Source organism: Podarcis erhardii (assembly GCF_964252035.2).
Source record: "Podarcis erhardii genome assembly, chromosome: 4".
In the NCBI taxonomy this organism is placed as follows: Eukaryota; Metazoa; Chordata; class Lepidosauria; order Squamata; family Lacertidae; genus Podarcis; species Podarcis erhardii.
The window spans coordinates 67,853,684-67,865,875 of NC_138508.1; the positions used below are offsets into that span (position 1 = coordinate 67,853,684).

The 12,192-nt window shown below is 40.1% G+C and overlaps 1 protein-coding gene across 6 annotated transcripts in view; it reads left to right on the forward strand.

Annotated features, from left to right (window-relative positions):
- The window catches only part of CTPS2 (CTP synthase 2), a 78,861-nt gene that overhangs the window by 26,298 nt on the left and 40,371 nt on the right, over positions 1 to 12,192 (forward strand). For all 6 annotated transcript variants that reach the window (XM_081859104.1, XM_081859103.1, XM_081859108.1 and 3 more), the window contains 7 exons: positions 1,104 to 1,184; positions 3,367 to 3,518; positions 4,293 to 4,425; positions 6,181 to 6,269; positions 7,420 to 7,514; positions 10,695 to 10,757; positions 11,133 to 11,176. In XM_081859104.1, coding sequence (XP_081715230.1) covers positions 1,104 to 1,184; positions 3,367 to 3,518; positions 4,293 to 4,425; positions 6,181 to 6,269; positions 7,420 to 7,514; positions 10,695 to 10,757; positions 11,133 to 11,176 — 657 coding nt within the window. The remainder of the gene's footprint in view (positions 1 to 1,103; positions 1,185 to 3,366; positions 3,519 to 4,292; positions 4,426 to 6,180; positions 6,270 to 7,419; positions 7,515 to 10,694; positions 10,758 to 11,132; positions 11,177 to 12,192) is intronic.

A 12,192-nucleotide genomic window follows, 5' to 3' on the forward strand; every position in this document is an offset into this window, starting at 1 on the left:
TGTTAGAAAGGAAGGCCAGTATAAAGGTAGCAATATAACTCAGGCAGCAGGAGTGACTGGTTGGGGGGGCAGGCATTACGACATACCTAGTCTCTCTTCAGCATCGTCACTGCACTTATCAATAGGTGGTTTGTGAGAGAGGGCAGGGAAGTTGGCATAGTGGTAGATCCAATCCACCAGCTGCTCCTGTCATGTTTGAGTAGGAATGTGTTCAATAAAATCATGAAAATGTGTTCAGAATCCAAATACTTTGTTAAATACAGCAATGTATTCTTTGATGGAACAGGTAATATGCTAATGGAATGTTAAGCTAGGTGTCCAGTTGATCACACAACTTTATGTTTCTTTCTGTGCCTGTTTGGTTTTCCACCTATTACACTTCACACTTAATTCTGGGGAAGTTAAGTACCTTAAACAGACATGCATATAAGTTTTCTACTTGAAGGGCTTGCCTTAAATCTTTGGCTGTGCATATTGGTTCGGATCTGGACTTCACTCCCTTAGGCGTGTTTTGTGAGTAGAGTTCCACTAGGGGGTAATTCTTGTCCTGGAATGGTGTGGTGTGAGCAGGCAACATTTGCCGATTTACTCATCGCTCTGCAGCCCAAGCAACACCTCACAGCATGTCTCCATCCACAAAATATTTCCATCGGATAGAAAGAGCTTTTCCACATGTGGAAGGCAAATTCTGGATCCACTCTGCTTTGCTTATTTGTTAGTCAGTGAACCCCCTCCTCTCCAAAAAAAGAACACATATTATTGAATGTTCTCTGGCAAAAGTACAAGATATGCAAGCGAGGCCCCAGTATATAGACGTTTAACATGTACATTTATTTCAATCAGAAAAGCTCTTAACATGGAGGCGATTTGTGTATCCCCTCCTCATGCAGAGCTCATTGTAGGGCAGAAAAAGAAACTTATAATCATTTAGATGATAAGATGCTGTTGTTTGACTGTAAGTTGTTCAATGGGAGTGTGTTTTTTCTTCCATAGAAAACAGGACATTTAAATATTATGTTAATTATTTAAATAAATAAAAAGGAGGAAGATGTTGGTCTTTTCACAATTTGTGCTGCTTATCTGTAGATTTGTATTTTTGACAGATAGTCTGCAGAAGTACTAAACCTATAGAAATGGCTGTGAAGGAAAAGATTTCCATGTTTTGCCATGTGGAACCTGAACAGGTTGGTAAGGTCTTTAACAGTCACAGTTGTTCTAATGTCTGCAATCATTTTCTAGGTGTTTTATTTTTTAGTTCATGTGACCGAGTATGTGGGACATTGGAGGCAGGTTGCAGGGGACAAACAGCAGCTCATTGAGATAATCAAAAAGTAAATAGTTATTTTCAGGATTCCTTTATTCTGTAATTTATAATAGTTTATGCATTATGCTACATACAGTAATATAGGCTACAAACCGAGCTCTATTTGTTTGGGAATAATCCTCCTTGAATTCAGCGTGATTTACGGAAGCTGTACGCCAGGTCCCTCGGCCAATAAAGCGAGATGAGCGCTGCAACCCCAGAGTCGGTCACAACTGGACCTAATGGTCAGGGGTCCCTTTACCTTTACCTTTTTAATCAGGTGATTGTGCTGTTCATCACTAGGACAATCAACTTACCGTATTTTTCACCCCATAGGACGCACCGGCCCATAGGATGCACCTAGTTTTTTGGGGGGGAAATAAAGGGGGGGGATTATTTTCCCCCCAGGTGCTCTGCGCTAATCCCGAAGCTTGGGGTGTGCGGAGCTCAGCGCGCCCCAAGCTTCTGGGTGCCGGCAAGGTCTCCGCTAGCCATGGGAGAGCTGGGTCTCCCACGGCTAGCGGATAGCTTCCTGAAGCCTGGAGAGCGAGAGGGGTTGGTGCGCACCGACCCCCCTTGTTCTCCAGGCTTCAGCGAAAGCCTGCATTCGCCCCATAGGATGCACACACATTTCGCCTTCATTTTTGGAGGGGAAAAAGTCCGTCCTATAGGGCGAAAAATACGGTGTTCAGAAATCAGACTCCCATTACATCCCAGCAGAGGTCAGTGTTGCATTCTTAAACAAGCCTGCAGATTAAAAATTTACTATCCAAAGTTGTCTAACCATGAAATGAAAACAGATTCATGAGCTGCCTCCCGCCCCGCCAGTGCAATTGTTTGTTTAGAGGCTGATAACTCAAAAGGAAGAGGTGACATAATAGAAGTTTATAAACTTATGCATAGCACGGAGAAAGTGGAAAGAGAAAAGTTTTTCTCCCTCCCTCTCTTTTAACACCAGCACTCACTCTCCTAAGAGGCAAAGGTGGCTTGAAAAGAGGATTAGACAAATCCATAGAGGAGAGGGTTATCAGTGGCTACTAGCCACCGTGACCATGCTCTACCTCCTCAGATGGAGGCAGCAATGTGTCTCAGTACCACTTGCTGGAAACTGCAGGAAGGAAGAGTGCTCTTGTGTTCACGCTCTGCTTCCTGGTTTCCCACAGGCATCTGGTTGGCCACTGTGAGAATAGGATGCTGGACTAGACAGGCCATTGGCCTGATCCAGCAGGCCCTTTATATTTTTGATAGAAAATTATGCCTTCTCAATGCAAGTTAAAATACTGGACCCATCAGATTTTTTTCTCCCCAATTTGGGTTTGCAGGAAGTGCAGTTGTTTAGCTTTAAAAATAATAATGCATATTGGACGGCCAGTATAGTACAAGCTTATTTGTGTGCAGTGTTATACATGAGCACTCAGAAACCTGGGGTCCAGAACAATCACAAGCTTTGTGGTGTAGTGATTAAGAGCAATAGACTCGCAATCTGGTGAACCGGGTTCGCGTCTCCACTCATCCACATGCAGCTGCTGGGTGACCTTGGGCTAGTCACACTTCTCTGAAGTCTCTCAGCCCCACTCACCTCACAGAGTGTTTGTTGTGGGGGAGGAAGGGAAAGGAGAATGTTAGCCGCTTTGAGACTCCTTTGGGTAGTGATAAAGCAGGATATCAAATCCAAACTCCTCTTCTTCTTCTTTTTAACAAAGAACAAATATTAGTTCCAGCTTGCATTAGTTCAATGCAACGTGCAGCACCTTTAAGCTCATCTCCTCGCATTGGCTTTGCTTTGTGTGATGTGTGAATCAGGCCTTTGTGTTTAGATTATCTGTGTGTATGTTGCACTAGGCACCATAGCCGAAGAGCCATGTATCAGATTCATTTGGGGCACTTTTTAATGAATTAATTGAACTGATTAAGTAATTAAAATATTACCAGCTAGCTTTAAAGTATTTTCTTCCTTTTTAGCAAGTTTTTTTTAATAGCTGTATGATTGTATATGATTTGTATGGATGTATCTTTCAATTTTAAGTTTCACATATCAGTAATTTAAATTTTATGTTTCATAGGTAATATTCATCCATGATGTTTCTTCCACTTACCGAGTGCCTCTTCTGCTGGAAGAGCAAGGGATAATTAAATATTTTAAAGAGAGGCTGAATTTGCCAATTGATGACCAGCCAAGTGATCTTCTTTTCAAATGGAAGAAAATGGCAGATAGGTACTGCTCTTCTGTTTCTTCTTCTTCTTCTTCTTCTTACTTTGCACTTGCAAATCTATTTGCCACAGTGTAGTGAATAACTCAAGATGCAAGCATAATTTTTAGGGTCTGTTTGTTTTGTGACGACTGTAGCAAGACAGTAGTTATAGTATGCTCCCAGGGCTAATATATAATCCTGGGAAATGGCTTAGTAAGTATGAGGGAAAGATCTTTGCTGATTTCTACTTCTTAGAACTTTGGATTCCTGCTGGATCAGGTCAAAGGCCCATTGGGTAAGCATCCTGTTCTCACAGGGGCCAACCAGATGCCTGGATGAAGCCCATGAGCAAAACCAGAGAGCAACAGCACCCTCCCCACTTGCTATTACCAGCAACTATTGAATCAGTCAGGCTCCGCATGAGAATTATTTCCATACCATCATCAATAATCATGTGTTGGATCTCTTTGTTCTGTCTTTCTTTCCTTTCCCCTGAATTCATAGGAATCAGTTTTAATGATAGTCCAAAATCTCCCATTTGAGACAGAGCACTTTGCCCTGCTTATTGGCTGGAGCCTAGTTGTAATAGAGGTCTTAGCAATCTGAATTTACAGTACTTCAGATTATGTTTTTCCATGTTGTTGTTTTTTAAAACACCATATGTAAGAAATAGCTATTTAGACCAAAGTTAATTCAAGTTTATAAGTGGTTCAGTGACTTACTAAATATAAGAAAAAATGTTTCCTCCCCCCTTCCTTGTGGAAATTTGCACATTGATTGATCTTTTATATTGTCAGGTATGAAAGGATGTTGAAGACCTGTTCTGTAGCTCTGGTTGGCAAGTATACAAAGCTGAGTGATTGCTATACCTCTGTTTTCAAGGCCCTAGAACATTCAGCCCTAGCAATTAACCACAGACTCAATTTAATGGTGAGGACTTACCGTATTTTCCCATGTATAAGACGACTCCCCTTTTTTAAAAACCCAAGACTTAAGAAGTATTAAGTCTCCCTAGGCAGCTGTGCACGCTTCCTATGTTTCTCCTCTGCTGCCCGCCAAGCAAAGGGGTGGGGCAAGCCCAGGATGCACTTTCCTTGCAGTGCTCCAGTTGCTGCCCTTAACCTTGCACAGTTTGCGGCATTGCGCTACCCAGCACCCATGTGTGTGCGAGAGAGAGCGGCACGTGCATCTGGGGAGGGGGGAAGGAGAAGGAGGAGCTGTGCCTGCCTCCCATGTGGAAACATGTCTTTGGTGGCGGAAGCTTTTACTGCAGCTGGGAAGATCAAGGAAATCTTGGTCTCTGTGTTGCTGAAAGAGAGAGTGTATTTTTCAGTGTATAAGACAATCTAACATAATTTAGCAAAAAAATAATAATCATCTTATACATGGAAAAAGATGGTACCTTGCTTCCGTTCCTTGCATTCTCCTTCCTTACTTAATAGCTAGGCTTTCACTTCATGAATATTGCTTAGAAATAAAGGATAAGTTGATTATAACTTAATGGGCATAGAACTATGGAGTGACTTGAACATGATGTTTATTTTGAAAAACGAGACAGTAATTCCCTTAACTGGATTTGTTCATTATGAAGGGAATTGCATACATTTAACAAATACTAACATGGATATTTGTTGACTTCATTAAGCCTATTTGCAGCACTAAGTACTAAGGCATTGATTTAACATATGACTAGGAATATCCATTTACACTTAAAATTTTTCAACTGGCTAATCTACTTTAGGTGTAAGTGTTCTGTGGACTGTGGTTTTAACTCTGCACTCCTGTGTTCCCCAGGAGAGCATTTCAGTATTTATAGGAAACATCAGATCTCACTTCCCAAAGCAGTAAAGAGAGTTCAGAGGAAAGAGGGGAATATGCAGTATTGGATGACACCTCCCCATAGAAACATCCGTGCCTATAGCTGCAGTGTCAGTAGTGTCAATGGGATGTATGCCATGCGAGGACCAGAGGAAGATTTGGATCCAAAAGATCCAGCAACTTCTCAATCCCCCACTGCAGCCCCAAACAAGGAGATCAAACTATGCTAGCCTTGGAGCATTTATGTGAAGTATTGATAGCAGCAAGCTTCTGCATTTTACAGGCTTTCTTTGGCTGCATGTGCCTGGCACATAAGCTAAGCAGGATCTGACCCCCACTCATCAGCTAATTGCTATTGGGAACAGGCACCTGCAGCCAATGCAAAATGGAACCCTGCCTGGGGGGGCAGCTGATGTCATGGGTGATATCAGCTGATTGATATGTGGGCATGGTTTGGGGGGAAATGGCTTCACAGGCCAAACTGGACCCCCTAATGGTTCAAGCTTGTCCTCCAGGCTGAAAGTTCCTCCACACTTGCCTTTCCATCATTTGGAAAAAAAAAACAAAAAAACGTAAAATAACTGCTTCAGGCATTTTCTATCAGAAAGTTAAAAGGGAATATAGTGATCCAATATAGTTTTGTAGCATAGCAAAGCTTTCATGTTGTTTAAATTACAGCAATCCTAGTCATCTATGGGAAAAAGTATGTACCATTCTGAGGCGATGGTATTTTTCATGTATTCAGTTTTCCCCCTTACTGGAAATGCCTTAGTTTTTTCCTTAGTTATAGAGTATGAAGATCATTATATGAAAATAATTGTATTGTCTTACACATGAATGTGAGTGTGTATGTGTTTTCTTAATTAGTATATAGATTCAACAGACCTTGAAAATAATACAGAGGTTGAGAATCCAGTGAAATTCCACCAAGCCTGGCAAAAACTATGCAAAGCAGAGTAAGTGATGGTCTAGTTCTTAACCTCAAATAATTTTAAAAGTTTCCAGCTCCAATACCTTGTTGTTTTATAATTTCAAGTGCTTGCTTTTGTTAGTTTATTCCTTTGCAAATATATTGTACAAAGAAACTTAGATTTGTTAAAAACTCACATTAGACCTTAAGCCAGGGCTTTCCAAACTTTTCATGTTGGTGACACACTTTTTAGACACACATCATTTCACAACACAGTTATTCAGTTTTACCAGCAAACTGAAGATTAAACTAACCCCTTTCCAGCCCTGGGAGGAGCACAGGGAGTGTTCCCGTGATATACCCACACACTGCAGCTGACACACTAGCATCCCGCGACACACAGTTTGGAAAGCTCTGCCTTAAGCATTGGGATACCTGTATTTAGAGCTTATGCATGCTGAACTGATACTATGATTGTGAACATGTTAATTTAAAGCAAAGCTTTCGGCAAAACTTACAATTTGTTCTGAGACTCTTAATAGGCACATAAAATGCTATGTAGACATGGAATTTTAAAACTGAACACTTGACAAATGTAATGTTGATGGGTTGTTAAGGGATAACAAGAAGGATGACTTAAACTGATTGCAAATGCCTTGTGTTTTAGAATATGCCTAGTCTAGTTTGTTTTGCACAAATTTGTCAAATGTCATAAATTAAAATAAAACAAATGTGATTTAAAGTGTATATTTTCATTAAAATATAGTGGAAGCCTTTCTGAATGCTTCCACTATTTCAAGTTTACAATTCAAAGCACTGGCTAGGATTCATAATGTGTGTACACTGTACACTTAGGCATTTTGGTCTGTAATTTGTGACTTGAAACTCTGGAGTAACTTGAACAATCTGGTGAATGTTTATAGAGATCTACAGTATTTGAAGCAGAACTGATTTGCTGTATGGTGATTATGATGTATTTGTACTGTCCAGTTTTCATGATGTGAATTTAGTTGTATCATAGCCGTATTACTCTTGGATCAGAAATCTGAACAAGCTGAAAGCTTTTGTGCACAGTGAGGTCTTGCTGCTGTTCCTGTACATACATGTCACACCCCCCCCCCAAGTAATATGTTAAACTAACTCGCCATTCTATCTTCTCATCTGCTTCTGTGTTTGCATTTTGTATTTTATTCCAGTTGTATATTAGTTCCTGGAGGTTTTGGACATAGGGGAACAGAGGGAAAACTTCAAGCCATTTCATGGGCAAGAAAAAAGAAAAAGCCTTTTCTTGGTAAGACTTCAATGTCAGAAGTGGGCCAACTTGCGCAGTCTCATATTTATAAACTAGAATCCATCTGCTTTACCGATGTGTTTTTGATTTTCAAAACATAAGTGTCCATTCAGAGACTATTATTAATTAAGGCATGACTAATCTGTGATCAGTTGGCCTGAATATGCACTTCTTAGCAAAGTGCCCTACTAATTGAGATCAAGGCTCACCTAGTTCAGCATTTTAATTTTTTGCAAAAATCACAGCAGCACTAGGGATCTACTGGAAATCAACTCACCCTACCTTCTGCCCAGTGTTCAAAACTCCCATTGTTCTAGGCACATTTTGTAACAGGGAATTTCATTAGTGCCAGCAGTTTCTGAGCTCTAAGGCGCAGTACTGCGCCTAGGATTTCAGATTAAAACTGCAGAATGGAAGGAAAGGAGGGCCTTTTTCTGCCTCCCCACTTCCGGCTACTCTAAAAACTGGAGAAGTGACCCTCTTAAGAATATTAGGGGGGTGGGCAGGGGAAGGACTAGACCATGTGAAAAATGAACATAATACCTTAGCGGCAGTTCATTCACTTTCAGCTTTGTATTCTTGTTATAAAAAAGCGCACCTAGACATTCTGTTGTTGCGCCCATAACCTAGGATTAAGGTGTCATTTAGCTCCTAGCTTTCATATCTCAGTTTCTAACACTGCTTCAGTTTCTAACACTTCCATTTCTTACTGAATGATTTTGACATGCAGCATGTTTACTCAGAAGTATATTGTACTGAGTTCAAGAAGACTTACATCCTCATAAGTGTGCATAGGGTTCTAGCTATAAGGTTAAACTAGAGAAGATGAAATCATACTGGAGGACAATTTAGACCAGGAAAACAAACAGTGCATGGGAGGAGGGTTAAATTTCCCTTTCTATTTTTATGGCCCCAATCCAAGTCTGTCATGGTTTCATTTATTCAACTTTTTATAACATTGAGGCTATGTGATTGTGTATGACCTATTGTCTGTTCTGATTTTGCCCTCAGTGTTTAAAGTAAAACTAAACTTTGCTGGAAAAAAGCAAAAAAAGAGAAACTAAAAAAGCTTTCTAGTTCTAAGATAGGTCCATATATCCATTTCATTGGAGTATGCAGTTATAGGTTTGGTCCCATTTAAATCTCTTTAGCGGGAGTAAATTAGGACTGGTCAGTTTTGATCTAGCAGGCATAATGAATCCTGTTGGGATTATATTAAACAGTGAAAAACCTAATCTTTCAAATTAAATCCAAATCAAATGCTTAGCCCAATAGTTGCAAAGATAATTCTGAATTTTTATAAGGGCAAAAATGTCCACTGTAGTCATTAGTGCCTGAAAAAGATGCTCACACAGTTTAGGAAGTCTGTAAATTGGGCTAAACATTTCAGGAATATAAAAATTTAATTGGTCTCTTGTGAAAAAAACACATCATTAGTTTTGCATATTGGATTTGAAGTATTGCATACATAAATTTGAAACTGAGGTTTGTTTTTATTATAATATGTTGCTACAATGTTGAGTGAGTGGGAAAGAAATTGGTTTGGATTGTGTTTGGAAACAATTTTATGCTGTTTTATAACATGTAAGAATTTCTATGGAATCAGTACCTGAGAGTTTCTATTAAGGTTTGATTTAAATGATGTACAAATGCATATATTGTAGAAACTGCTCATGTGGAAGTTGCATTTTCTGAATATCCATAGTAGTTGGTCAGATATGGACCCTGGATTTTAATATTCCTGAATCCGAGCTCTAGGCAGCGAATAGAGACAAATAATCAGCAAGGTATAGGGCAGGCTTCCTCAACCTCTGCCCTCCAGTTGTTTTGAGACTACAATTCCCATCTTCCCTGACCACTGGTTCTGCTAGCTAGGAATCATGGGAGTTGTAGGCCAAAAACATCTGGAGGGCCAGGGTTGAGGAAGCCTGGTATAGGGGAAATGAGAGAAAGGAATTTAGGATGTCAGCAGGCCAAGTAAATAGAGGGAGGAAATGTATGGAACATCAGTGTTTGGCCTGTGCATGTTTCCCCCCCTTCCCCCCCCCTAAATAGCAGTTGTGAAGTGAGGGGATCCAGATTGGGACTATGGGAAGGAAGAGGGGTACAAAGGCTTAACAGTCCCTTCCTCCAGGCCATGGTTCCAATCTGCATGCCCCATAGCTGCCATTTAGCTAAGAAAAAGCAAGCATGCAATGGCCAATCACATTATTAACATCACATCTGGTTTGTACCTGAAAGGAGACAGAATAATGGGTGAAGTGTTAGAAGCAAATGGGGCATATGAGGGAAAGGAAGAGAGCATTATCATAATATGTGAGGAAGCGAGGGAAGAGAAGAATGAAGAGTGGAGGAGGAGGAGGAGTTTGGATTTGATATCCCGCCTTTCACTCCCCTTCAGGAGTCTCAAAGCGGCTAACATTCTCCTTTCCCTTCCTCCCCCACAACAAACACTCTGTGAGGTGAGTGAGACTAAGAGACTTCAGAGAAGTGTGACTGGCCCAAGATCACCCAGCAGCTGCATGTGGAGGAGCGGAGACGCGAACCCGGTTCACCAGATTACAAGTCTACCTCTCTTAACCACTACACCACACTGGCGCAGTATAATACTTAATAGGGGAAGAAGTAGGGAGAAGGGGAAAGAGGTATAGGATGTTGATGGTTCTGGATCAAGCAGGAGCCGAAAGGAAAATGAGAATATGGTCCGAGAGATAGGAGAGAAAAACGGAAGCTTATGTCAAAGTCTGGGGTTGTAGCTTGAGGCAGTTTTTGCACCACTAATGAACATATAGGTACTTACCTATAGCAGGCACTTCCAGTAAGGTTTTCATTGATTAATCTTTTGCAAATCCTGTGACTGTTTTGTGCTGGCAAGTTGAGGGTGACCTGCCAAGGCTGTACTAGAAAATCAAACTTATAGGGTTCTGGCATTGCCAGGAAGAATTGTTCCCTCCACCCCAAACTACTCTGAATTTAAATAGTGGTTAGTGAGAAGTGATATGTTGCAGCAGTTAATGGAAAAATCTTTTGGCAAACACATTTGATTTCATTTTTATATTAAATCCCACTTTCCCATAATTGAGTTCTCAAAAGCCAATAAATATGAACTGAGTCATGGCCTAGAATATAAAAAAGTTTGAGTTTTTGTGCTCATTCATTCTTTTTTCCTGTTTCTTCTAGGGGTTTGCTTGGGGATGCAGCTGGCAGTAGTGGAGTTTGCAAGAAACTGTCTAAACTGGCAAGGTGTGTTACCTTCTATGAAAATTGTTCATTTAAAGCAGGGATGGGTGACATTTGCTAGCCAATGGGCTAGATCTCCCTGCCATGCCAATTTGACAGGTGGAAAAAATTTGTCATTTCCTGACCCTCATTTTCATTCTTCTGCTGTGGGTGTACTCCTTATATTGGCCTTTAGCTTATCTTTATTTCTTGAAACAAGGACAAGTGAAGTGCTGTAATTTTGAACATATGTCTCTCTGTGGATATTAAAATTCATATGATCCCCCCAAACGTTTTGCTGATATGTGTGCCAAAAACCTCTCCTTCAAAATGACAAAGGTGCTATATTTCGTTTAACCATCTTTAACATTTTAAAATGTAGTTGCTCTTTTTCTGCAGATGCAAATTCTACAGAATTTAACCCAAACACAAAGAATCCTGTTGTAAGTATTGAATTTCCCCTTATGGTTTTGATAGATCTTTTGTGCTGGCTACTTAACAATTGTGTCAGTCATAGTGGCATTAAGAGAGGCTGAGAGTTTGTTCCTCTATAGCAGGGGGTGGGAAATCTGTGGCGCTCTAAATATTGCTAAATATTACTAGACTTCCTTTTTTTTCTGCATAATTTTTATTGTTTTTTAAATCATAACAAAAAATACAGCAATTTACACCTTGTTATCACAGATTTCTTTCTGTAAGACTTCCTTCAGCTTCCCCTCAAATCATCCATAACCTAATTTAATAAATTCACACAAATCCTAGCTTATATTGACATTATTTTCTCTTTCCTTCTTTTTCTCTTTAGACAATATTCCAACCTTTTCACAGAGCTTTTTTAAACCCAACTAGCGTTATCTGACCTTCACTTATATTTTCCAGATATTCCACGAATTTCCCCCAATCCTCAATGAACCTTTGGTCTTTTAAATATCTAATTTTCCCCGTCAGTCTATCCATCTCCGCGTATTCTAGTAGTTTTGCTCTCCATTCCTCAAGCGTCGGTATGTTCTGTTGTTTCCAGTTTTGGGCCAATAGGACCCTTGCGGCCGTTGTTGCATATTGAAAGAATTTACTGTCATTGTTCTTTATATCACTTCCTGCTAGGCCTAACAGAAAAGCCTCCGGCTTTTTCCCAAAGTTGTATCTTAATATACTCTTCATTTCATTATATATACTTTCCCAAAAACCTTTGATCTTTCTGCAGTCCCACCACATGTGGAAGAAGGATCCCTCTTTTTCCCTGCATTTCCAGCATTTATTGCAAGTTTTATATATTTTTGCTAATTTTGCAGGTGTTATATACCAACAGTAAAACATCTTCATAAGGTTCTCTTTTAACGTTGTGCATGCTGTAAATTTAAGATTTTTTTTCCAGAGTTTCTCCCATTCTTCATAGTATATATTATGGCCGATGTCCCTTGCCCAATGAATCATCACCGACTTCACTTCCTCATCTATC